This window comes from Argentina anserina, chromosome 2 (assembly GCF_933775445.1).
Source record: "Argentina anserina chromosome 2, drPotAnse1.1, whole genome shotgun sequence".
Lineage (NCBI taxonomy): Eukaryota > Viridiplantae > Streptophyta > Magnoliopsida > Rosales > Rosaceae > Argentina > Argentina anserina.
The window spans coordinates 11,033,300-11,060,825 of NC_065873.1; the positions used below are offsets into that span (position 1 = coordinate 11,033,300).

Consider the following 27,526-nt stretch of genomic DNA (forward strand, 5'->3'; position numbering starts at 1 on the left):
GGCTTCTTTAATTCATCAAAGATCTTGAACCCAATTGTGGTGTCATACACGGTCATGGTGAGCAAACACAATTTCACATCAATCTTTGTCCCCGCTGTGGTCATAAAAGCTCTACCAAAGATAATATGGAGATCATCTTGGTAAACATCCTCCATGTCAAGAATAACGAAATTGGCCGGTATGATCAACTCGTCAACTTGCACTAACACATCTTCCACAACTCCTCTTGGATACCTCACACTTCCATCGGCTAGTTGGAGAGAAATTTGTATAGGTTTGATGTCGCTCAACCCAAGATCTTTGTAGACACCATAGGGCATTAAATTTATGCTAGCCCCCAAATCTATGAGTGCCTTCTCAAATGGTCTCTCACCAATATTACAAGAAATAGTAAAGGAACCCGGATCTTTGAGCTTGGGCGGTAACCTCCTTTGAAGTACGGCACTAATTCTCTCATTCAAACACACCTTGTCATAATTCTTTAATGTACTCTTATACCACTTATGAGTGCATAAGTTCTAGAGAAATTTAGCATAAGTAGCAATGGTCTTGATTGCATCAAGAAGAGGAATATTGACCTCCACCTTCTTGAACACTAAACACTCTATGAACTTCTTCTCTTTCTTACTTAAAGTCTTCTCTTGGTATACCGCTTGTGGAAGTGAAAGTGACACATCTTCTTGCATTTCTTCCACACTAGACTTAGACCCACTTGCTCCCATATTGTCACTTTTGGTCTTCGACTTGCCTTGGCTCTTCAAATACTCATCACTGTACTTTTGGTGCATCCACTTCCTCATCATCATCATTAAGAGAAACCTTGTTGTCATATACCTTTCCCCTTCTCAAAGTTGTTATGGCATTGGCTTGGTTGATTCGTGGATTCTTCTCGGTCATGGAAGGAAATTCTCATTGGTTCCTTTCTCTCATCTCATTAGCCAATTGCCTCATTTTCACTTCAAGCTTATGCAATCCTTGAGTAGTGGAGGCCACATCATTTCGAACACTTTGAATAAGCTCATTTTGATTTGCCAAAACTTTGGCAAACATCTCTTAAGGGTTGATTTAGGAGCATCCACTTGTGGAAGAGGCGACACTTGAGTATTAGAAGCTTGAAAATGAGGTCTTGCTTGATAAGGTGGCTTAAAATAAGTATTTCCACCATAACTTCCATTAGTCCCACCCTTGTTTCCTTGGAAGCCTTGGCTCTCACTAGCACCTCCATAGTTGCCACTCCCTTGATTGTTGGTTCCTACCACATGAGAAATTAGGATAGTTTTTCTAGCCGGGATTGTAAGTGTTGGAGTAAGGGTCATTCTTCGGTCTTAAATATGTCATTTGCTTACATTCTTCAATGATCTCGGGAAAACAATCTCCATCAGGGCAAGATAGAGTGTCATGATTCACTTCTTTACAAATTAAACACACTCGTGGCCCTTGAACCTCATTAACTTACTCACGGCCTCCTTGCTTGCCTTGCTTCAAAAGCATATCAAACTTCTTGTTAAGACTTTCTTCCAACCTCTTAAACTCTTGATGCACATCCAAGCTTGATGCCTTCATTTCATACATGCCACCGGTTTTCGGTTGAGTTGCTTCCCTTAGAGATAAAGGTGAAGAAGAAGGCTTGCGACCTTGCGGGTTATTATCCCACAATTGAGACCACTCTACAAGCTCCTCTAATACTCGATGGGCTTCATTCGCCATGAAGTCCATGAAATCACCATTGCTTGCATTATCAACCTTCCTTCGAGTCTCCGATGTCAAGCTTTTATAAAATAGGCTCATAAGCATATCTTGAGATTGGCCATGATTAGGGCAACCAAGATCAAGATCCTTAAACTTCTCACATGTCTCATGAAATAGCTCATCTTGCTCCTCCTTAAAGGTCATCAACTCGGTTCTTCTTGCATTAGCCTTTTGAGGAGGGAAGTACTTCATAATAAACTTTTTTGCATGTCTTCCCAAGAACAAATGCTATTGGAGGATAACTTGTTCAACCACATCTTCGTATTTTCCTTCAAGGAGCAAGGAAACAACCGGAGCTTGAGCGCTTCTTTCGTCATGCCATTGAGTTTGATATTTGCGCATGCATCCTCAAACTCACTTAAGTGGTGATAGGGATCAGTATTCAGCAACCCACAGAATGTTGGTAGGGTTTGAAGAAAACTAGGATTGATCTCAAAAGATGATGCACATGAAGGAAGTACTATGCATCTTGAGTGTGTAGAAATTGTAGGCAAGACACAATATCATATATGCATTTGCTCTCTCAACTCATCACTTGATTCACCATTCGCCATGACTATCTTGTATATTCTCGGACCAAGATTAAGATTCAATTTTCGTGCCTCTTTGTCAAGATTGAACAACTTCTCAAAGGTAGGTAGGTCATTAACTACTAATTCCGGACATTCCAAATTCTCGCTTGAATCACTTGTGTCTTCCCCAAACAAACTAGTAGATGAAGAAGTCTTGAACTTTTGTGCAATCCCAATGGGAGTCTCTTGATCGTTGGGCTCTAGAACCGTTTGTAAACCCTTTTCAAACTTAGGAGATAAGGACATGAACACCTAAGGAACAAATTAAAGATCAAGTAAGTAAATAACAATAAAAAAATGAAAGATATATACAAGAATTTAAAATTGCAACAATAATTGTTTAGATTTTTTCTGTTTTTTTTTTAAGAATTTACCAAGGTACTTGTAAACAATTTCTAGAAAATTAGAAACCAATCAAAACTTGTAGTGAGATAAGCAAAAAGGATAAGGATTTTCCAGGTTGGTGTAATTCCAACTCAAGTGTAACGAAATTAGCGTAATTCCAATCTAAGTTTGGCGTAGTTCCAAACAAAGTGCATTTTGACGTAGTTCCAAAATAGTTTGGCGTAGTTCTAAACAATGCACTAATTAGCTTAACACTCTTCTTTTCTGTAACTATTTTCGAATTATGACCAGATAAGCGTAGGCGCCACTTTGGTAGGCGAGGCCACTTAGTACACGGCACACTGACCGAGATAAAATCCCTATCCACTTACCTAGACATCATAATCCTACTTAGGTGCGCCTATTTGGAAGAGCGATAAACAAAAACGTTACAAATCCGAATCTGATTCACTTAGTAAAATGGAAGAGAAATTTCATCCTTAGGTGTTGTTTACCACTCAACTTTTCGATGAAGAGTAATTAAACTCAACGGTACAAGGATAAAGCCCCTAATCCAATTTACTTTGAAATTTACAAGTTTCAATCAACTTCTAATTCTAAAAAAAAAAAAAGTGAGTACCTTATATTTAAAGTTTCAAATTTTAACCAACTACAATGTGAGCTTGCACAAGTAATAAGTAAATAATAATTAGGCAAGATTATTTTTCCATTTTAAACATGCTTGCAATTTATCTTCTTCTGACCACAATTACCATTCCACTTATCCAAAGTACGTGTGTCAACATCAAAAATAAAGTAAATATTTACACAAATTAAACACACAAAAAAAAGTAAACTAAAAACAAAATTGGTTCTCTAGTCCCACAGTGTTACAACCTTAGAGCCTGATAGGCTGGGCATGGCATGAGCATTGGGCCGTGCCTCAGAATGTAATTAAACACTTGTGTTGTGTGTGTGTGTGGCTTGTATGCTCATTGTCGCTTGTTAGATAGTTTCCGCTGTGCAATAGACAATAGAGTGAGAGAAGTGGGTAGGCTGGTTAGGTAGTGTAGGCTGCTTGACGCCATCACATAGGGAAAAAGTTTTGGTATCAACTGTGCCCGTGTGACAATTTGGTATCAGAGCCAGGTTGACAAAACTTGTGCTCTATACTCTCCACAATGGCCGGAGGAAATACCTTGACGGATCGTGTGGTGAAACTCGAAGATCTCATTGGTGACTCACAAGTAGAAGGTGCAGCGTCCCTTTACGATGCACAAATATGGAACAGACCATGCAAAAGATGGATGCGGATTTCAAGCGGTTCATCACAGAGGTGGACGGCAAGCTATCTTCTCTTTTGGAGGATGTAGCAAACCTTGCGGATGGAGTGAAGGACGTGACGGAGTTACAAAACGAAATTTCAGTCCTTAAAAAGGCCCTCAGCAATGAAAGCCTTACTGTCCCGAAGGTGAAGGTGCCGGAACCGAAAGCTTTCCATGGAGTTCGTAATGCCAAGGAGTTGGAGAACTTCCTATGGGACATGGAGCAGTACTTTATTGCTGCCCATATCCCCATCCATGAGCAGGTTTCCATTACTAGCATGTATCTTGCCGGAGATGCCAAACTATGGTGGAGGACTCGAACGCAAGATGATATGAATGTGGGCAGACCAAGAATCGAAGAGTGGAATAACTTGAAGAAGGAGTTGAAGGTTCAGTTCCTTCCTTGCAATGCCGCATGGATTGCAAGAGAATCTCTCAAGAAGCTAAGACACACAAGCTCGGTTCATGAGTATGTCAAGGAGTTCAGTTCCTTGATGTTGGACATCTCCAACATGTCAGAAGAAGACAATCTGTTCAATTTCATGTCGGGATTGCAACCTTGGGCGCAAACGGAGTTGCGAAGACAAGGGGTAAAAGACTTACCAAGTGCAATGGCAGCGGCGGACAGCTTGGTGGATCTAAACTTAGATCATCATCCTGCAACAAACAATGGCAAGGATGCCACTTCGAAAGGATCGAAGAAGTTTGAAGCAAAGGAGAAGGGTAAAGCTAATAGTTCAAAGAATCAGTCCCAAGACAGAAACAAGTGGAGTTCGGGTTGCTTTATATGTGCCGGTCCTCATTTAGCACGACATTGTCCTAAGAATGAGCAGTTGAATGCATTGGTTGCCGAAGAATCAAGCAGCGATGCAGCGGAGAAAGCTCTCCTTAGTCCTATGCAATTGTTAAACGCTTTGACAATTGTGGAGTCAAAGAAGGAATCAATGTACATGCCAATCAAAGTTGATGGTGAAGAGGTGCTAGGAACGTTGGACAGTGGAGCAACAATTAACTTTGTCGATGTCGAAGTAGCTAGAGAGCTGGGATTAGAGATGAGTCAGAACTCAAGCATGGTAAAGGCTGTGGACTCGGAGGCCAAATCAGTCGAAGGTACCACGACGGTATGCATGAAGATTGCAGTTTGGGAGGGCGAGTACAGTTTGCTTGCAGCAGCTTTAGATGATTATGATTTGATCCTTAATATGGAGTTCTTCCGAATGGCGAAAGTAGGGACGGTTTCTTACTTGGGTGGGATTTTCTTTGTGAATGAGAAGTTCCCATGCTTTGTAGAAGCAAAAGATGCGGATCAACTGCTGTACCGCATGGAAAATCAACTTGTTCGGGATGCTCGTCAGTCAAAAGCAAGAGTGAAGAAAGGGGAAACAAGGCCGGATGCAACCTTGATGGAGATCAAGCCGGAGAAGATTCTTATAGTACCCGAGAATGTGGTGCTTCCTCTTAGCTATGTGAAAGACTACAAGATGAAGTTGGAAGCTAGTGCAAGAAGACCTCATGCACAAGCATTTCATGGAGCGGTGCCATTGGAGAAAGCGAAGCAGCGGAGACACTATGGTGTGTTGCAAGAAGCAGGTCCGAGGAGACTTTCCAAAGTTCGCTATGGCGCTGAGTTGTTGCAAATGAAGCAACAAGGTTTGAGTGATCATGACAATTAGCCATCGTCGAAGATGATACTCAAGATGTTCTTGAATGATAGAGAGCATAGACTCTTTGAAGGAATCAAGGAGCGGACCAACACTGAAGATCTCATCACATATGACAAGCAGTTCGTTGGAGACGGCATAGTGAAGGGATGTTGGCGAAATGACTGGTTGCACGGAGCAAAGAGCAGCAAGTTGTACATTCCTAAGGACAAGGGATGTTTAGAAGGAAAAGATTATCCTTCATTGGCGAAGCATTGTATAGCAAAGCGGGTGTTAGCCAAGGATGCAAGTTCGAGCAAAGGGCTTAGCATTGATCAAGAGCCGGAGTTCTTGAAGTTAGAGGCAGATGTGTTGCAATCTTTGCCTAGTATGGAGAAAGAAGTTGGTGGCATAGAGTCATCGATTGAAAGCTATGTTGTGTGTAGAGGCTTGGTTCTACAAGATCAGAGTTTGGGGGAGGTCAAAATAGATTTCTTGATGGAGCACAAGGGAAGCAACAAAGCAAAGGTCGGAAGGTTGATGGACAAGCACTTGGAGGTCCTACCGACGACGAGGACGTCGTCAATCTTTGGTGGGGGAGGTTTGTTACAACCTTAGAGCCTGATAGGCTGGGCATGGCATGAGCCTTGGGCCGTGCCTCAGCGAGGCTCACGCATGTAAGGAATGCATGCAAGAAGCAAGGCAGATCAGTAGCGGATGTATTAGCCTCGCTAGCACAGTGATTGGCTGCGTATTAGCCTCACTAGCAGGAGCCTTACAAGCACGGAGTCAAATGCCAAGCAATGCAAAGGATGCGGAGTTATTAGCCTCGACAGATGCAGGCATATTAGCCTCTCCAGCATGCAAGGTAGATGCGGAGACAAGTGCAAGGGCTGGGCTGGAGATTAGCCTCGCTAGCAGATGCGGGCAGATTAGCCTCGCTAGAAGACCTGTAGGCTGGATATTAGCCTCGCCAGCAAGGAAGTGGGCAGATCTGACAAGGCAGGGAGATTAGCCTCGCCAGCAGACCTCGGCAAGCACTGGGCAGGTAGTTGGCTGGATGTTAGCCTCGCTAGCACGGAGCAGGCAGACCTATAGGCTAGAGATTAGCCTCGCTAGGACTGATCAAGGTGAGGATGCAAGACAGCAGCACGCAGGAAAGGGTATGGTGGCAGGCAGGCACAGGCAGCAAGCAAGCAAGCATGCGCGCGCGCAGCGTGCATGCAGGTCGACTGCAGAGGCTGCGACACTTGGCGTGCAAGGGCATGCATGATTCATACACGGCAGTAACTGAGCAGTTCCCAGGCAGTGGCAGTTACCAAGCATGCAGTGGGCAGTTATCAAGCAGCCATGGAAGTTACCAAGTAGTGGGCAGTTATCCAAGGCAGTTACCAAAGCAGTGGGCAGTTATCCAAGTTAGTGGGTGGTTACTCATGCAAGGTGGTGACTCAAGCTTGAAGATAGGACAGCAGTTACTCATGCAAGGTAGGGGAAATCAGTGGGCTGTGTCAAGGGAGTTACAAGGCTTGCTTGGCAAGCATGCAGGCTGCCACATCACCCTAGAGCGGTTAGGGGTGTCAACCGCCATGCACAAATGCAGTGCAACATAACCTAGGCCAATGGGGTAGTCATTGGTAGACCGAGAAGGTGAATCACAATCGAGAGACTGTGAGAACACAAGCAAGGAGAGAACAATTGTAAGGGTGAGGGAAACACAATAGAGAGCTAGGCAGATAAGGCATGTCGGAATTGTGAAGGCTGTAAGCCTCATTGTATCCTCATTGTACCCTTAGGTTGAGTGATTAGTGTAGGCGCAGTTAGTGAGTTGCTAGGCAGATTGGGTTTGGGTAGACTAAGGCTGAAAGCACTCTTTGTACTCGTTGTAATCTTCTTGATCCTTGAATGAGTTAAAGGTTGGGAGCGGACTCCCTAAACACTTGTGTTGTGTGTGTGCGTGTGGCTTGTATGCTCATTGTCGCTTGTTAGATAGTTTCCGCTGTGCAATAGACAATAGAGTGAGAAGTGGGTAGGCTGGTTAGGTAATGTAGGCTGCTTAACGCCATCACATAGGGAAAAAGTTTAGGTATCGACTGTGCCGGTGTGACACACGGCAACTTAATAGGAATTAAGTTTTATCTCAATCCCCGGCAACAAAAACTTGTTGGTTGCATCACTTAAGTATGATTATGTGTATTTGTGTGTGAGAAGCTACATACTCCCAAGTATATGACGTCAAGTTTTAGTAAGGGAAAGTGTAGAGTATCGTACCCAAGGGATTGGGGGGAAACTCAACTCTAACTAGATTTCCGCAAGAAAAACTAGAAAAACATGCATTCTAACTTTTTACAAGTTCACAACTTTAGCCATTTGGAAGCTAAGAGTCATGGAGATGGTATCAACAAGTGGTAGTGAATCAGCTTGGTTGATTTTAGAATTAAGCTAAGCAAACTAATTCTTTCACAAAAACAACTAAGGAATGGAAATGTAGAGATATAATCAAAAGAGTAGAGACTTAGGCATTGTACCTAGCCTTACTCATGCATAATGTAACTCAAGATTAATGCATAAAAATGTTTGACAAACTTCCCCCTAGTGCTTTGGTGAAGTTACCAAGAAACCAACTAATCATGCAATTTAACAAAGTCTTTTGGAGCCAAATTAAATCACACAACCTTAGTCTCAATTATATTACTTTATATATTCAACCTGCATCAACATCAATTAAGAGTAAAATGAATTCATTAGCACATGAGTTTGACTAGGGCTAGTCTAGCCTCAAATCCAACTACTCACAACCCATTAAATACACAAAACCCTTGAAAATGAAATACATCAAAAGAAAAGTAGAGTAAAGAGAGAAGAGATTACCAAGGGTTTGGTACAAATGATATTAACCGTACCTCTAAAGGTTCACTACCCATAAAGATGTAATGAGAAATAAAGTGCTTCTAAGTATGATATTAATGGGTTCTAACAAAGGAAGAACTCCATGAACACCATAATTTATCCACACAATCTAGGAACAAAGAATAAGGGTGAGGATGATTATGAGTAGAAGATGAAGAGAGTGAAGTGAGTATGGCTTTGGTAAAATCCTCACACTATCACAACTCTTTACTCCAACTCAAATATATGAAACAAGTTTGTGATTGATCAAAGGTGTAAAGGATCTTTGGTTTTTGGTGAAAACTCAAAATACTTTACACTTCTCTCGACACAACTTGATATCTATGACTTAGGCATAAGAAAACTATGTTAAAGCTATGGAAAAGATGAAGTTTTCATGGAATTTTAGTGTGGTACATGAGGTTGCACAAATTTGGGAACAATGAGGGTATTTAAAAGCATTAGGGTCACAAATAAAGGCGGAGATGTAAGGGGATGAAAGGCTAGATATGGTGGACAAATGTGGAAGCACAAATTGAGGATCTTTTTCTTGAAATGGTCCCCTTAATTTGTGTTCTTCTATATTGAATTTCAATTTAAATTTAAATCCCTAATTCATGGAGCACAAATTATGGATCTTGTTCTTGAAATGGTTCCCTTCATTTGTCTTCTTCTATTTTGAATTTGAATTGTAAATTAAAATCCAAAAGTCATGATTCACCAATGCTCCATTGACTTATTGACTTTAGCCACCACCATTTTTGGCAACCACCTTCTCATCGCCGGAGTAACCAGCATTTTCCGGCGTTCACTATTGTTTTCTTATGAAATCTCCACATTTGCTCTTTTTAGCTTGAAACTTTCACCCGAATCCAGAATGTGCGCTAAATCCACTCCTTTTGACGTGTTTCTGATCATTTGCACATTTTCCTAGCCTGAGTAGGAAATATGATAAGAAATAGTTAAATATACAAAAAATAAAGCATAAGAATAAGAATAAGACAAACATTACTAGATTAATATTAACCTAACAAGCCACTACTTGTACCATCCGCACATGGCGCAGCACAATCACCACCAGTGAGAAATTAAGTTGAGTTATCAGAATCTGCATCCCATATATGTATCGTTCCACAAAACTCCACCCACGAAAAAGGATCGCTTAAGAACAATCCCAGGATGGACAAGCCATTAGAAATCCAAAAAAGCTTTGTGCCCACACCAGCAAAGGAAGAGAGCGACCTCGACTTGGGCGAAAGGTAGGCAACACGATAGGAAGGAATCTTAATGGAAGCTTGGGTGCTCGGCAGGCCAAACCCTAGATCTACTGATCTAGGGTTTGTCGCTGCAAAAAGAAAGAGCAGAGAGCGGCTCTCATCTCTCACCTTCCTCGTTCATATGGTTTAATAATTAGTTGAGAATTGGATTTATTACTAATAAATTACTCAGACATCATGTAAGCTTGCTAAAATCCTTCATGAAATACTAATAAAACACAACATGACCAAGGAAAGAACGCACCCACCCCTTTTACTGTTGTTGGTGGAGGAAGATTGGTTGGCCATTTTATCTTCCTTTTATTTCTTTTAACTCTCTCTCTCTCTCTCTCTCTCTCTCTCTCTCTCTCTCTCTCTCTCTCTCTCTCTCTCTCTTTTCATTTTCTTCTTCTCTGTTCGACAACACAGTGAAAGAGAGAACACCTTCGTCTTTTCCACCGAACACCACCATCTCCCTTCTCAGCCTCTCTCCGCCGACGTCCGGCCATGGATCCAACATGCAAACCCACCACTATATTCACCTTTCTTTCCTCTTCAATTCTATAACCATCAATCCTCCTCACAGTTCAATTCCTAATCAAATTGAGAATTGAACAGTAGCCGAGCTTCCATGAAATCTGGTCTGAAAATTGGAGCTCCAACAAGCTTCTCCGACTTATGTTGTAAGCTTGAATTATGTCTTTGGAAACCCAACTTGGTTTTCTATTCCAATTTCTAAGAATCCAGACTAATCTTTTCTTCCTCTTTTCTGTTACATCGCCACCACGTCGCCGCTGACCTTCATCGTCGTCGTTCTTCCTCTTTGGCGAGATCGAGCTGCTCCAACAACCTATTCCTTTATCCTTCGTAATAAATCCTTATATGTTTGATTCCCAAAGTTAGTTCTTCTTTGATTTTGTTGAAATCAAATCCTAATTCATTATTCCCTATTCACCTCTTCTTTGAAACCCTTGTGCCGATGGCATCTCCTTGCTTTCCAGTCAACGAAATGATGATGGAGAGATTTTTGGTGAACTTCTGGGAAATTGTCTGAGCTTTGGGAGAAGATTGAATCAAGTTGCTCGATAGCGTACTCGGTGGAGCACGTTCCCAGCTCTTATGCGTTTCTACAAATCAATTAAGATAACAAATGTTAAACAGCGACAAGCGTGGCCCGTGGACCAACTGTACCGATACTGTCTTAACTTAGCCACCCCACATGTGTTAGGTTTTGATCACAAAAGACCTTGGTACAATTAGATATTATCCACTCACTTATAATCTCTATTTTATTTGTCACTTTTTAGATGTGAGATCTCTCCTCTCCAACACGCCCCCTCACGTGCAACCTAATTTTTAGGTCTACACGTGACCGATTAACATCCCACATACTGGGACGAAATAAACTAAGGTCCATTAACCAACGACACTTGGTGACCATCCAATCGGAAACCCTCGGATGACGTGATGATGACACTCATCTTGGGCCCATGACAAAGTGACACCTAACTCGGGCGCAAGACAGATTAGAGGCGCAACTGGAGAGGGACCCGCTCTGATACCATGTTAAACAGTGACAAACGTGGCCCGTGGACCAACTGTACCGATAATGTCCCAACTTAGCCATCTCACATGTGTTAGGTTTTAATCACAAAATGCCTCGATACAATTGGGTATTATCCACCCACTTATAATCTCTATTATATTTGTCACTTCTTAGATATGAGATCTCTCCTCATAAACAACAAACTCAGTTCCTTAGCTTCTGTGTTGTTGAATATGACTTGTTATATCAATTCTCTACTTGTGGATGCATTGCTTTTTGATTTGGAATCAATTTGAGTTGAGTTTTTGCGACAGGAAACATGTCGGAGTTGAAAGGGTGAAAACCTCGGTGTTTTACTTTTACAATGTTACTCTTTGACCCTGAAAGAGTTGAGAGTTACCTTTTTTACTATTTTACTTTTACTGTTTAACCATAAGTTATATTTTACTAGGTTTTTACGATCTTACTTTCAACTAAGGTAACTTAGTGAAAACGTTATTTTAACTTGGCGACGAGTTATGATTTCCGTCCAGTTCAGAAATCGAGAACTCTTATAACGTAGATATGTGTCAGCAATCAAATAAATCGTCAATATAGTCCTATGCATCTTTAATAACCTTAAAGCACGCTTAGTATCGTTCAATAAATAAAGTTAGACTATTTTCGGGTTACCCGACACCACAAAAAATAATTCACTTAGCCACGCCAAATTACCACGGCGCGGATTTGTCGTCACCGTTGGTCTGATTTTTGCGACGGCATCGACCCCATCGCTAATTTTTCGACGGAATGCCAAGTCGATGCAAAAAATTGTGAAACTAGCGACGGTAATATTTTGAGGTGGTACACTTAATAATATCTTGGTCAACTGAATTTATAATCAAACTTTTATAAGAGTGAACCCTATCTACGAGTTATTTAAGCGCTTACGAATTGAGAAAATAAAATATGAGGAATGAGATATTAGCACTTTAGAGATTAGGGATCTTAGTTTCTTAAGTTGACCATCTCGATCGAGACCAATACGATAATGAAAACGAGTCGATTTTCTACCATAGTCATATTTTCATATAATGATAACATCTAACGGTTGAATTTTAAAAATTATGTTTCAAATATGTTGTTCATTTAGAGAGGTACTATATGCATCAAACAATTTATAGAACACTAGTAGATGTATCACAATTTGGTTTGATCAAAATTTTGAAAATAGATAATTGATAAATTTGATATTACACATGGATTTAGTATGTATTAGTAAGTGACGTCAAGAAAAATGAACTCAAGTAGACTTTCTCTTTATCTCGGTCAAAGGAAAATTAGGTTGTAGTTGTATAAGGAGAACTCTATTACAAGAACATCAATGTTATGAAGTTTTTACACTCTTTCATAAACCTCATCTCTTTAAGCGTATGTGAATTTTTAGCAAATTATTCGGTATTCCGAGCTCATTATTATGAATTTTGGAAGTTTGTATGATATAAATTAATAAATGAATTTTGGAAGTTTTTATATAATTAGTTAGCGACGTCAATTCCTTTCCATCGCTAATTTCTCTAAAATTTAAACGAGCGCCATTATTTAATTTCAATCTCCACTGCTATAACGGCGTTATTTTGGTGTAAATAGTTTCACCCAAAAATTAAAATTCTGAAAATACCCCTTATTAAAGACAAAATAGCAATATATTGACAAGTGTTAATCACGTAAATAACAAAACAATTTGGAATAAAGAAATATGAATAGTATAGAGGCGTGCAAGGAGTGTTTCACTCCCTCAATGCTACCCACGTTCAATTAACTACCCATTGCAGTTTGAGTGGGATTGTTCTACAAAAAGGCAATCCATTGTTAATAACCAACCAGCCACAACAAGAGGGGGTTTTACTCCTTCATCTCTTTCACTTTAGGAAAATCTTTCTCCATCGATGCCGAATGTGTATGAATCCATCGCCTCTATTTCTCTCTCAGAGATGGAAGTAGTTTTGCATTAGAGAAAGCTACGGTGGAGATATGAGGCATATGACTACTGGAAGATCAAGCTTGCCCTTTAACAATTCCTTCATGCCTTTGTGGCTTAATGAATCTCTTAAAAAAAATTTACCAATAAAGGTAATGTTATTGTTTTTGCATGTGTAGAAATATTGCTTAGTTATTCAACGTCTTTAGAATTAATTAATATATGTCTTCAAGATTTGAAAAAATAATGCACACACGAAGGATTAATTGAGAAAGTTAGCACTCTGTCAGCGAATTTCTCTCGCCTACACTTGAAAAAAAAAATTAAAGTCCATGTTGGAACAGAAACCTTATCCTCAAACTTGAATTTCTCTCTATCGTTCTCTGGTTCTTTGGTTATAGAAAATCCCAAACACTAAATCCCTACTCCAACTCTCTTCGAGTTTGATGAGGAAGGAGTTCGACGAGGTGAATTCCCTCTCTATCTCTGTCTCTCACATTTGCTTTCAAATATTTTCACTTAGAAATCGATTGGGTTTTCAATTGGGTTTCTACTCCAGAATGAGGTTGTTTTTGTAGTCTGCTGATAGATCCAAGGAAGACCTAGTTAGCCCGCCATCACATGAAGGCCGTCTCCCGCCGCCTCCGTCACTACGGTTCGTTCTTCACTCAAAACCATACGTGTCTTTGAACTGTTTTCTTTGATTTTTGGGCTGGGGCACGACGATATGCACTACGATTTTGATATCAAGGAGGCTCTGAATCGGCTACCCAGGTAGATTTCGACGCCCACAACCAGCGTCTCAAGCATGCCATGGACCTCTTCATGAAACACGAGTACCTCCCTGAAGATCTTTAGGTATTCATTACGGTTTCATGCTCATTTGAATTTTTGAATCCATAAAGCTGTGAAATTTGATATGGATTATGATTGTGTGATTCGAATGATTGAAAGATTGTGCTTTTGTAATTATATAGTGCGAGTTGAATGTGAGTTAGAATGGTTTAATTATGAAATAAAGTTTTTATAAATTGGAGGTTGAAGGGTTCGTGGTTCTAATGCTTATTAGAGCAGTTGTGGTAGATTACACTAGGGTGCTAACTGTTGCATGTTGTTAATCGGAGTGTATCATTTGGAAGCCTAAGGGTCTGTGTTTATAATGCTTAATAGTGTGTAAGATAAGTGGTAGGATACTCGGTTAGGGGGTGAAGTATAACGTTCAGCACAATTGGCCTTATTTTGAATCCATGTTCTTGTCTTTGAGGAATACATGGGATTTTGAAAAGGCACACGCCTACTTTCCTTTAGCCACAACCAAGTCTTCCTACATACATAACACATTATAAAGATAGGCTTGTTGGCCTTTTATTTGGTAGGGATAAAATAAGTTAAAATGATGGGACTTCTAAATATATATATCCACATGTATTGCATGAGCTCTTATATATGTATGAATACATATCTATATATGTGTTACAATAGCTTGTTATGATTTCACAATATAGATAGGAAGTTAATAAATTCAAAAGGTGGACATGAATCTTTGGTTATTAATTGTTGTATGACCTGCTGGATTGTATTGTGCAATATGTGATATGTAAATGTTTCTCTATATATTCAAAGATGTTGACTGTTTTTTTGGATAACTGGAATCTACTTATTTAAAAGCTTTAGAATGCTCATCTTCTGCCACAAAGGTGTTGCTTAGCATTATCTTCATATATATGAACTTATTTTGCTTCTGCTTGTACTATTGAACCTTTTAGACTTATTACTTACATTTGGCTGAGCAAAAAACTCTTGTTTTCAAATAACGCATCAAAAAACGACCTCGTTAGGTAAGAACCATGATTCTGCTTTGAGATACAGAATCTGATAAATTGATAAGGAATGTTATCGATATTTTTCCTGCGTATTAGGTACTGAATTTGATTAAGAGGGTGAACTGCAACTAAGGAAATTTATCCCCGGTCGAAAGAGAAAATTTGGTAAGGACCTTTTGTAGTTCTTATAATGTGTTTTAGTTCAATGTTTTCTTTTATGTGTTCTGTTTTTTTTTTCTCTTTTGCTAAATTTCGATATTGGGTTTTTGGTATAGGATTGATCGATCTTTATGTGCACAATTATCCGGTGAAGAAGAACATCCACTTCACTGCTGCGATTTTCAGGAGAGAGACTGATGTGTAGTCTGAGACTCCTGTGGGTTAGTGTTTTCGACCTAATGAGTTGATTTGGACTAGTACTCTTGGTCATTTCCTTGTTTTGAGACTATAGTCGGTTGTGACTTGTGACACGGTGTGTTCCATATGTTTTGAGTTCAGGAAAGGAGAGAGATTGAACAACTGCCACATCAACAACGTCAACATCCAAGCGCCTGAAGATCTACCAAGAGTGCCTACTGCAGTACCATTACCAATTACATCTGGATCAAGAAGAATAGCGAAAACTAGCCTAGTGTAAAAGAACTTTTATTACAGTACAACAGAATGGCATTTACAATAAACATCCAAGTGTAGTTCATGAATCCTGACTAAAATTATTTTGTTTTTTTTTTGTCAAACTATTATCCAAAATAAAAAACAAATGGCATTTATTATTTGTGTAATTTTTTTATTCTAATTAATAATTTAGCGATAACAATTTTACCGTTGCCAGCCAGGTTTTCTATTTATTTTATAAATAAAATTTAGCAATGACAAGTCTAATGTGGCACATTGCCATTGCAAATTCTTGCGACGGTAAGGCTTTTTCATTAGTAGATCTTTTAGCGACGGTGAAAAACCATGGCGTTGAGCAATTGCATCGCCAATTTTAGGGACGGACGATTTGTTGACGCAACGCCGACGCCATTGATCTTTTGCGACGACAAATTGACTTTTGGTGACAAGCGGTCGCCGTGGCGAGCTTAATTATTTTTTGTAGTGCGAGAATTAGTCGATAAAAGGTCAAACATGGTCAACTTTTGACTTTCTTGGTCAAACTATAAAGAAAGATCGAGTCTACTTATGCACATTATCAGAATTCATGTTTGACTCTTCATTATACATGGATTAAGAGATTAAAGAGCAATGATCATTCAACAATTGGAGCAGCAACATTATTTTGGAGCTAGAGCTTCCCGTTTTGGATTTGGGAATTCTGCACTTCTTTCCAAGTAGGGGAGCTAACCATCCTATGTGTATTTGACCGAGCATTGTTTGTAGTTCAATTTGCCTTACCCTACATTTGAAGCTCCACAAACTATTTTAGCATGATTATTCCTAAAACAATATGCCTCAACATAATACCTTATTTGACCATATATGAAATGGCTTTTCTCCTAGTTAAGCATAAGGTTAGTTTCTTAATATCTTTTGAGCACTTGAAAAATAATGAAGCAAACAATCATTAAATAACAAACAAAAAAGAGAAAAAATATATATACTTGAATACCATCGCTCCACCATGTCAGAAAAAAGACTCACCAAGCACTATTAGAAGGGATGGTGCATTACACAACCAAAAAAGCATTTGGTGGTATGAAAAAGTACTAAAATGACTTGTAGATGTAGTCCTCTCTAGGCCATCAAGATTAATTAGAATTTGGTCGTATATTGAGTAGAAATCAAAGAAACAGTATTAGCTATGACCTGCCAAATACTCAAGTATTTGATCTCTATAAGGTAATGGGAAGTGATCTTTGCGTGTAGGTGCTAACTCATCTTCATCAATTTTCATAACAGCTTTTCCTGACTTCTTAGGTAACACCTGAATTAAACTTACTCATTCACTATCAGAAACTCGATAAAGCTTCAAATTTAAGCACACATAACTTCTTTCATGTGTGGATTCAAACACCTTTGTGCATTAGATGTTGGTTTCACATTGTCATTAAGAGGAATTTGGTGCATACACAATGTTTGACTTATAACTTTAATATCTACAACGGTCCATCGAATTGTTGTTATGTGACCTTCAGGAACTTGTAACCACTTATTTTCATCTTTTTTCAAAAAGTCTAAAATAGTGATCACTGAAAGTGTCTCTCATTCACCCAAAACTACATACTTTAAGTGTTGTAGTAGTGCTTTGCCCACTAGTTTTTGTGTTTGTTGAATGGAAGGCACAAATTTATCTCTGCACATAAGTAAATGCCCAAATTGGTACCACTTTCTTTATTCCAAAACTGATGCAACATTAAGAATTTTCTCCAACTCATCAACCTCCTTTTTGGCGGCAAAATCCATTCCAGATTGTGTATGTCAAGCACACTTCAAAGACGTCCTTGATTGAATTTAAACAGATTTCTTACAAGTACTAAGTGTAAGATTAAAACAAGACAATCTCATAGTTATCCTTGAGTAACTAGAAATCATCCAATCACCACTTCTAGACTCACATGCTGGTGAAATCTTTTAGGCACATGGCATATAAGACTTCTCAATTTAAAACCCTATCGATTGTAGTAAGAATAAGTATGGATCGTTCTAGTCGGGGATTGAGGGTAGAATCTATATTAGCTAAGCATAAAGAATACATATATACAAGTAATTACAATTTACAAGGATTTAGAGATTGTGAACTAACAAACTACTCTTAAACTAACATATATACAATAGATCGATCAAACTAGAACCCAAGATAGATAATAGGATGAATGAAAGAGATGTAGAGATGACGTTAACTACTACTAACATGTCTAATCCTACCTATTCCAATTAGATATCATGTTTGTGATACATATGCATAACATCCTATTCATTCAAGACGAAAGTGCACACTCAATTAAGGGACACTCAACTCTTTTAAGTCACTTCCTTATATAAAGAAACATATCCTCTAATGACCACATTCTTCTATCAATCATGCATAGACCAGATGAATCGCGACTTTACTAACCTAAACATAACCAATACATAAAGAATTTTGAAGTTAGACCGAATACAACAGAACTCAAAATATATCTAGTCACATAACACTGTTTTACATAATGTTTCTTAAAAAAAAAAAAAGACGGGTAGAAATCGGCTTGGTGTGGTTTGTCAGGAAGAGAGAGAGAGAGAGAGAAGAGAGAGATAGGAGAGACCGAGAGAGAGAGAGAGTTAACGGTACAATGCAAGAATGGCTCAGTACAGACAGTCAGGGATGGAGAGGTTCTCGCAACGTGGCAACGGCGTCGCTGAAGCACCACCAGATCACGTCTCTGTAGGGATCCGAACTCCTCTTCACAAACCGGGTCGGACTCGCCGATCGGGTCGATCCCAAATTAGAATCTCCACCTGTGCTCCTCTCCTCCTCCTCCTCTCCTTACTCCTCCTCCTTACTCTTCTCGCTTACTTCTACCTCTCCTTCTCCACCACAACAGGTACTCTCTCTCTCTCTCTCTCTCTCTAGCTTTACTGCATTACAGTTTTCCAACTTAGAATCCAGAAAATTTGGACTTGTCTGATCTGCCGTAGGTATATAGTGATCGCAGTGATTAGACAACAGTAAACTGATCCGGCTCCGAGTTTTCGCTGTTCTAATTTCCTTTTTCGATTTCGCTCTATGTTTCAGAATCAGATGTTGTTACTTAATTTGATAGTTAGTTAGTTTCTGCTCAAGGAAGAGGAATCTTGTTTTCGGCATCAAGTGTTTGGTGTTTTTGTGTCTATGCAGGTGAAGAAATAAATGCTAGTGGTGCTCAGGAAGATGATTCGAGAAATGATTCGGACTTTCTCACAAACGTGACACGCACCGAGACTTCTAAGATCCTTAGGTTCGGGAAGGGTTCGGTAATGCACGGTCGGGATTCGAGGGATTGGGATAAGGATGATAGGAGGAGGGATGATGACTATAATGAGGATGATACCGTAGGTCGGAATGCTGAATCATCTACTCATAAGACTGATGTTCCCGTCCAAGTTAAGAACAGTGACAAGAAGTCGGGGAATGGTGAGTTTGGTAGGAGTTCCAAGAAGAAAGCTGGACTGTACAATGAAGCCGGGCGCAACGAGTTGAAAATTTATGAAGCAGAGTATGAGGCGTCTTTGAAGAGCAAACAGCAATCTAATGATGAATATTTGGAAAAGGGACGTGATGTAATTGATGCCGATGATGAGTATGATGATGGGATTGATTCTCAAGAAACTCAGATGGAAGAGGATGATGATACTACACATCAAAACAGTGACCATTTTGGTGAAGAAAATTTGAATGATCAAGGTAGTAGAGACTCCATTGATCTTCCTGATTCTGGAATCAATTATAAAAATGTTTCTAAGAAGGTTGAGAAAGTCCCCAATAATTACTCTGCCCAGTTCTCTCGGAACCTTGATGAAGTTGAAACAAATTCTAAACATGCTGGCAGTCGTACTTCCAAAAGGTCGCGCTCAGATTCAAAAAAGAAAGCAAAACGCCGCAAGTTTTCTGGTAAGATATCCTTTATCCATTAGATTGGTGTAAATGTGCGTAAACCATCTGTTGACTGTCTCTATTTTTCTCTATCTTCCCATTCATCTGTCTTTGACTTAGTTTGCAAAAGTGAAATTTAGCTTCACTTCTGTTTCAAGATCTTTAGATCCTTTTGAAATACTGTCTGTTTCTGTTTGCAAGTCATTTTCTACACACAAGAAATATTAAAGGATAGAATATAAAGGCTACAACAGACAAAGGTGATTCATTTTGCAAGTTTGTAAACACTGTCGTTTCTGTATATCCGTAATATTTGGTGAGTGAACCCTCAGCAGTCCCATTCTTTCCCTACTTTTTAGTTCTATTACTTGGGGAAAAGATTAAACAAAAAATTAAAAGGACGAAGGCTCTGAATACCCCTCTACTTTTGATACTTCCATGTTCTTGAAGAGTTCCCAACCAGTCATGACCATAGGGATGAACAACTTAATTAATTTTAAAGGACCTTATGTGATGAATTACTAAAAAAAAAGCCTTTCTAAGTATGCCTGATTAAAGAACTACAACTTAGTGCCAAAAATCAACATACACTAGGAAACAACGGGAAGATCCAAATATGGCTCAGCAATGAGTGAATGCGTGCTAGAATGTTGCCTATGTATATTGAGGACTTCTGTTGTAATGTCATAGTATTTTAGGTGATGGTGATATCCGTTTCAGCATCTCTTCTGAAGGAACAAACTTTAGGTGTGGTGTTTGCAGCTTAAATTACATGTATAAATCTTAGAGATAGTCTGCAAAAGTAAATGATTTTTAGTAGACCATCACTGGCTGGAGAAATTTATTTAATTGTCTGGTCTGGCTTGGGTTTGAATGATATTCACTTTGAAAATCTGCAGGTTCTTGTGTGATGAAGCTCTTAAATTCTACTGCACAGATAATAGAGCCTTTAGAAAGTAGAAAGTTTGCAAGATTTTCCCTGCAGTATACTGATATAGAAGCCAAGCCTGAAGGACAAGAGAAATGGGAACCTAGATTTGCGGGGCATCAAAATTTGCAAGAACAGGAAGATTCGTTTTTGGCACGCGATCAAAAAATTAATTGTGGCTTTGTCAAAGGTCCTAAAGGATCTCCAAGCACTGGATTTGACTTGGCAGAAGATGATGCAAATTATATGAGCAGTTGCCACATTGCTGTTATCTCATGTATCTTTGGGAATTCAGATCGCTTGAGAATGCCTTATGGTAAAATGGTAAGGAAATCTTCTTTCACGTGAAAAAGCATATTGAAATATTATTTGAACCATTTTATGTTTCTTATTAGATAAAAGTTGTTTTGATTGTCAAGTTTCAAACATCTGTTTACACTGGTGATACCATTCTATCATGTTTGGATGGGTCATTGATGTAGGATAAGTAGAGGAAAACCTGAAGAACAAAATTGTCTCGTACATTCCAGGGTTGCATGAGCAACTTACAAGAGGAGAAAATTAAAATAAAATACATAAAAACATGACTTATGCATTTGTTAAGAATTATCCAACCATTGGACTTACTTTTTGGCTTATAAAATTCAAGTTAATTTAACGCCCAAAGTCCATCAATATATGTTTTTTTTTTCTGAAGTACAACATATACTTTTATATTTACAGAAATGGCTCTTTTGTCCTGCAAAGGTCTGGAGCTTTTAACATTATGAAACTACTGGTGAATAATCATTGTGATATGGGAATGAAAGGCTGTAGGGTCTTTTAGCTACTCAACTGCCACTTTTGCTAACATGTGGGAAGTAAGACAAGTATATTTTTGCATGAATTTTGGGTACCTCTTAGTTACCGTTTTTGTAATTACTTTTGGAACAGGACAGAAGTTGAATCACAATTGTTTTATAGGTGCTTTACTTGATCATGTTGATTTTTGTTAATTAGAACACCTAAGCTAAAACTAATAGGTTAGGGTTGGGGATGCCTAAGATCTTATTGGGAAAATCAGAAAATGCATATTAGACCACAATTTCTATTACCACCTTAAAACCATATGAGGTGCATTTACACATTGGTCTAGATTATGTGGTCCCTCTAGCATCTCCAATATTTTTTTTCAAATCAACGCCCACATCATTATTCTCAAATACTACTAGAATATTGATGGGGACATCACATCAAACCTTTTAATTGTGAACAGAGAAATAATTGGAAAGAGAGAGCACCTAATCATTACCTCCCCATGGGGCTTGATTAAATTCTTTGGAAGGGAAAGCTGAGGCTGATTCTAATAGTCTCTAACCTTTGTGTCCTATCAAGTTTCTGCGTCGTGTCTTTTCTAATTGCTGTTTCAGTTTAGGAGTTTGAAGTTTTCCTTAATTAGGTCTTCCTGTTTCAGTTTCAGAATTTTAAGAGTCCCAATGGGTCTTTACTTCAAGTTTGAGTGCAAGTGCCGAATGGCTGGTCATGTTTCATTGAATAAAAATGATCAGATTTTCTAGGAAGTCCCAAAAAATTGTATACTGCTGAGGAAGGCTACTACTTGTCTATGTCAGGTAGCCCAAAAAATAAATTAAATGGTGATTAAATTGATGTTTACGTAATTTCAGGTTTCTCGTTTATCAAGGAAGAATGTGTGCTTTGTTATGTTCATCGATGAGCTTACTCTGCGCACCCTTTCTTCAGAAGGGCAAACACTAGATACAATAGGTTTTATTGGTTTGTGGAAGATTGTTGTGGTGAAGAACCTACCATATACCGATATGCGGAGAGTGGGAAAGATACCAAAGCTTTTGCCTCATAGGCTTTTTCCTTCTGCAAGGTGAGAATAAGAACAGTAACAAGTACTGATTGTGGCTTTCTAGGTAGCATAGTCTAGAGTCTGAAGGAATGCTTACTTTGCATGAATTTTTTTTTCAATTGATTTCTATATATTATGTATGCTAAAAATGTTATCTGCATACATTTTATGCATTTGTATTTATGTGCCTATATACAAGAGCATTGTGAAGGATATTTGGGGTTCAGTTTGAATGACTGTTTTGGTTGGAAGGTTTATAATTGCAAAGCTAGTGTACAAATTTAGAGAACATGGTAGAGAGTTCAAGAAAAATGTCATTACTCACCGTATTCAGATTTTGTTATTGAGTATAACTTCTTGTAGTAGGATATATGTGGGTTCTTACCATGATAGCTTTTTAAAGAAGGAGAGAACTTACAGATGACCTGGACAATTAAGCTACCAAACCTTAAAGTTTCTCTAGAGCTACACCCACATAATTTTTAAATTTTTCTTACATAACTTTCACTGTACTCCAAATTCTGCTCAAGCAAAGTGGCTCAAGCACTTAGAATCCTCCATCCCTTTGTATACTGCTCATTACAGATACAAAGTGAAGTACAGAGTTTGAATACTTGAGCTTAATTCATTATGTCAAACGTGAGTTCTGTAGCTGACTATGGAATAACAAAAGGAATCTCGAAATTAAGTTTGAGTTGCTGTACAATGGTGGTAAGTAGCAACTAAAGGCTAAAGCAGATCGCAGATTAATAGAATTCGAGTTAACAACAGTTGCTTAGGTAGTTGGTAGATATGGATTATTTATAATGTAAGAACATTTACTTCGTCTTGATCTTATTGTTTTATCCCTGTTTAATCTTATAGAGTACCAGCTAGATGCATTTATGAGTTATAGTGCCATGGTTTGTTTGAATCACAGTTTTTGTGTTCTCCACAGAAGTATATTAATATAATAGGACTTGTCTATTTGTTTGATTGATTTCCTAAATTACTGCTTGATACTTCAGGTATTCAATATGGTTGGACAGCAAGCTGCGTCTTCAACTTGACCCCTTACTCATATTGGAATACTTTTTGTGGCGAAAAGGTCATGAGTATGCAATTTCGAATCACTATGATCGGCACTGTGTATGGGAAGAGGTTGCGCAGAATAAAAAATTGAACAAGTATAATCATACCATCATAGATGAACAGTTTGCATTCTACCAGGCTGATGGCCTCACAAGATTTAATGCATTGGATCCAAATAAGCTTCTCCCCAGCAGTATGAACTCTTTTTTGGACAAAGCAGTAGGAATATTTTCAATATATATTGTGGATGCAATGCACTTTTACCATTCTGATGTATATTTTTTCTCACATCTGCAGATGTACCAGAAGGTTCTTTTATCATCCGGGCACACACTCCAATGTCAAATCTGTTTTCCTGTCTTTGGTTTAATGAGGTTGAGCGGTTTACTCCTCGGGATCAGCTAAGTTTTGCCTATACATACCAGAAATTAAGAAGGATGAACCCTGAAAAACCATTTCGTCTCAATATGTTCAAGGTGAGGATCTCTGTAGAATCATTCTCACAGAAAAATGAATGGGAACTACGTGAATAAATCAGACTCAAGTAAAAACTGACTGTAGCAATTTTCGCTCCTCAACAAAAAATAAAAAAATGGTTGGTTCCTTATGGATAAGGACATTTAATCTTCACAGGCTGCTGTGGTGATTGATTAAACGTTATGAAAAAAGTTGTGTAGACTTGACGCGGTTTGTAACATAGAATGTTTCTTTATGCATAATGATCCCAGATACATATATGAATACTGTTTTGAAACAAGAATATATTATAGACCGAAATTCAATATGTTTTCTTTGATTCCCAATGTTGCAGGACTGTGAGAGAAGAGCCATAGCTAAGTTGTTTCGACACAGGTCAGAAGAGAAGAAGGTTACTAAGCAAAGTGCCACGGTGTAGAATGTCTTCAAGATTTTCCTTTTCGGTGAGATCTATTCTATGGCTGCTGTTTGGCCAGTGTAGCAGATTGCTGACCTTCTATGTGCCACACATGAGGATTTTGTAGTCATAAGTCTGTTACTGGGGTAGAAGTAAACCATTGCTGCAATTGCTTCGACCACTGAGCCCTACATACGTAGAGGAGATCCTTAACGCTGTTGTATTCATCCCATTTTTTCATTCATTGCCCTTCAGGATGCAAGTGAAGTAGCTGATACACCTTAGGACAACGACCACTATATCTCAATCATAGTTTTATTTTGCCTTTTGTTCAAAATTGGTCCTTATTTTCTTTTTCCCTTCTCGTACACTGGAAAAGGATATTGGAGTTATGTTGTTTTTGTAACTGAGTCATTCTAGGATGTACTATATATTCAGACAAAGGGGAAAAAGCATGTACTGTATAAAAATTCTCAGTAACTGGTATTGTACAATTTTAGCTGATACCATATGATCATTGTTTTCTCCATTTTTACATTCGCTTACTTGGCTGCATTACTTATTCTGAAACAGAAAATATAGTATGTGTGTCAAACGATATGCAAATATACAACTTATGATGACAGGGTGAGGCAGATGTGATCACTGTCTTGCAGGTTTCTTGAGGTTGTGATGATGAGAATTATGGAGGAAGAACAGCCTTTTCAGTACTTTGACCATCAGAACCACACCTGGGCTTGTAATGGTGCTACTAGTTGCGGCAGCATTAGATCTGGGGAAATTTAAAGCACCAAGACCTACACAGCCCAACTGCAGCATGTCGCCGGAGATATTGTAATCCGATGAAGTTGACCTTACCGGATACAATTCCTCGTTGAAATCCTCCCATAGCATGTCCATTTTCTCCTCCTGGTCTTGAACACGAGTACCAACTATTATCTGATCATCATCAGCCCCCACGATGCATGCATGGCTCTGCCTCTGCCTCTGCTTACAATTCTTCGCCGGAGTAGAGTGATCATCTTCATCATCAGGGCGATAATCTGTGCAGGGAGATGGTCTCCAGAAAGGAGGGAAATCAATGCTTCTAGTACTACTGCTTTTGTGCACTGTGGGGAAGCTGAAATCTTCTGTGGCCATGAAAACAAGAACACTGAAATAACACACACAAAGATTAACTAGTTATGAAGACAAGGATTAATACATATATATGGAAGTGGAGTTGGCTTGGGTTTTATTGGGTGGTACCGGTTGTTGACTCACAAGGTTGTTCCTCAAGTTTTAGTTCAACTGCTTCTGCAGGTGACTTGTTAATTTTTTGTTATATTTTCTTTCATTTAGGCTTGACAAGACTCAGGTTACGTAATCATGGTTGAATTTTCAAAGTACCACTAGTGGACCTTATTCACTTGATCTAGTATGATTATTTTCTGATCCAATCGTTTTTGATGACTTGGCAGTTTTCACTCTGTTTCTTGTGTACCGGAAGATGTTGTGTACGGGAAATGATTGTTGGGCTCAATATTCTTTGATGGCCGATCTCAATATTAGGTGTTATGTAATATGTTGGTATTCATATTTTTATAATTAATAAATACCAACGGTTATACGATTAAATCAGAGATAGATGAGAAGTTAATGGAATAATTTGTGTCTACCTACTTCTTTCTATTTACTATTTTATCTTTATATTATATTTATAAAAATACCCTTTCAATATTTAAGACAATTTTAAACTAACTTAAAAATTACTCAGTAGTATAGACAACATTTGAATTACCTAAAAACTCACTTTTCATATTTCTTATATAAATTATGACATAAGCCCAAGTCCAAAAAAATAAGTTGACAAAGCGGATTAAGTAATTCATGTGAAAATGTCTAAAATATTCTTAATTTCGTGAAAATTATTAACTGCCGCTCTCAGATTTAACAAGTTTCTCTCTCCTCTTTTGTAGTTTAGTCTGGTAAATTTAAGTTTTTCTGTCAAACCACTGGTAATTTGGAGGTGAGCTAATATATAAACTTGTTTCTTATGTCATGAGCTTTTATTTAAGTACCATATTGCATATGTTTTGGTTCTTATTTGTTCTATCAAATTAAGTAGTAAGTTATTTGTAAACTAAATTGTTGTCCGGTATTTTTGAGTAGTTTGTTATAAACTAATATATGGTATAAGGATCGTTATGTAATTTCACGTCTGTTTTAGTTGAAAAATGTGTTTAAATTATTAATAGTATAAATTATGATTTGGCAAGATATATTATGCAGAAGTAAACACAAGAAATACAGCGATTACTATAGGAATTTTTCTTTTCTTATACCTTTCTCCTTTGCAGTGTGGTGCTTGTTTCCAATGGCTGCTCATTTTACTTCCATTTCGTTTTGTCTTTAAGCTTTCTCTAAGCCCTCACGACGAACCGGTGAATTTAGGTGACCTCAAAAAAAAAAACCGTTGAATTTTTTTTTCTTTTGATCATTTTGAAGTTTTGTTTGTCAAATTATTTGAAATTATTCTTAGAAGAAAATATTTTATGTAATTTTGTTTAATATGAAGTGTGAGATGGACATAATTCTCTCTGTGTACATTTATTTATGAGGATAACATAAGAAAGGTGGCGTCTGTTATTGATTTGGAGAATTTTAACCCTTCACTTTATAATAGCAGAGATCGTGTGGAATATGTTGTGCGAGATCCGGCAAGTCAAAGACATGGATCAACTAACTCGTTAAACAGAAAGGAAGGCCCTTAGCACAATGGAGCAAAAGACTTGGACAGATTGGTGGTTATTGTTCTAGTTCGATCAAGTATGGCACTAAAATTATCATAGATTATTTTCCTCTATTCTTTTTTTTTATATTGTGTTTACTTGGGAGTAGTGGCGTAGCCAGAAATTTTATTAAGAGAGGGTCAAACTTATATATATAGTAACGATTTTGCAAATTAAATGACCCAACTGCATGTGTAGCCCAGTAGCCATGTAGGTACACATTAGTTGTTATTGCCGAAATATTAGTAAAAAATAAGATATTAAAAAGAATAGGAAATACACTATAGTATGTATGAGATAAACCAAATAAAGGAGAGAACGACAATGATGAGAAAATTCTATAGACATTGATTTGCTTCAATCTTATAATCTAGTCGAAAGTGAATAAATTTATAAT

At 38.2% G+C, this 27,526-nt stretch overlaps 3 protein-coding genes and 1 long non-coding RNA gene across 5 annotated transcripts; 3 read left to right on the top strand and 1 right to left on the bottom strand.

Moving 5' to 3' along the window:
• The first annotated feature begins 3,927 nt into the window (after nucleotides 1–3,927).
• LOC126783937 (uncharacterized) lies at nucleotides 3,928–5,643 on the top strand. Its single transcript, XM_050509466.1, has one exon. The coding sequence runs from the start codon at nucleotides 3,928–3,930 to the stop codon at nucleotides 5,641–5,643; it is 1,716 nt and encodes a 571-aa protein (XP_050365423.1).
• Nucleotides 5,644–13,601: 7,958 nt separating this feature from the next.
• Nucleotides 13,602–15,832, top strand: LOC126783275 (uncharacterized). Of its 2 annotated transcripts, XR_007670855.1 has the most exons (5): nucleotides 13,602–13,725; nucleotides 13,818–14,116; nucleotides 15,178–15,246; nucleotides 15,357–15,461; nucleotides 15,580–15,832. It is a non-coding gene; the product is annotated as an uncharacterized LOC126783275 (long non-coding RNA). The 2 variants fall into 2 exon arrangements; XR_007670854.1 differs by having other exon boundaries at nucleotides 13,608–14,116.
• A 2,490-nt stretch (nucleotides 15,833–18,322) lies between these two features.
• LOC126782217 (uncharacterized) lies at nucleotides 18,323–24,852 on the top strand. The gene is made up of 7 exons (XM_050507427.1): nucleotides 18,323–18,602; nucleotides 18,896–19,648; nucleotides 20,530–20,882; nucleotides 22,223–22,434; nucleotides 23,421–23,677; nucleotides 23,782–23,960; nucleotides 24,296–24,852. The coding sequence occupies exons 1-7, from the start codon at nucleotides 18,359–18,361 to the stop codon at nucleotides 24,377–24,379; spliced, it is 2,082 nt and encodes a 693-aa protein (XP_050363384.1). The 5' UTR covers nucleotides 18,323–18,358; the 3' UTR covers nucleotides 24,380–24,852.
• LOC126782218 (uncharacterized) lies at nucleotides 24,829–25,642 on the bottom strand. The gene is made up of 2 exons (XM_050507428.1): nucleotides 25,622–25,642; nucleotides 24,829–25,511 (listed from the first exon to the last, which is right to left on the bottom strand). Exon 2 carries the CDS (start codon nucleotides 25,496–25,498, stop codon nucleotides 25,001–25,003), a length of 498 nt encoding a protein of 165 aa, XP_050363385.1. The 5' UTR covers nucleotides 25,499–25,511; nucleotides 25,622–25,642; the 3' UTR covers nucleotides 24,829–25,000.
• Nucleotides 25,643–27,526: the final 1,884 nt, after the last annotated feature.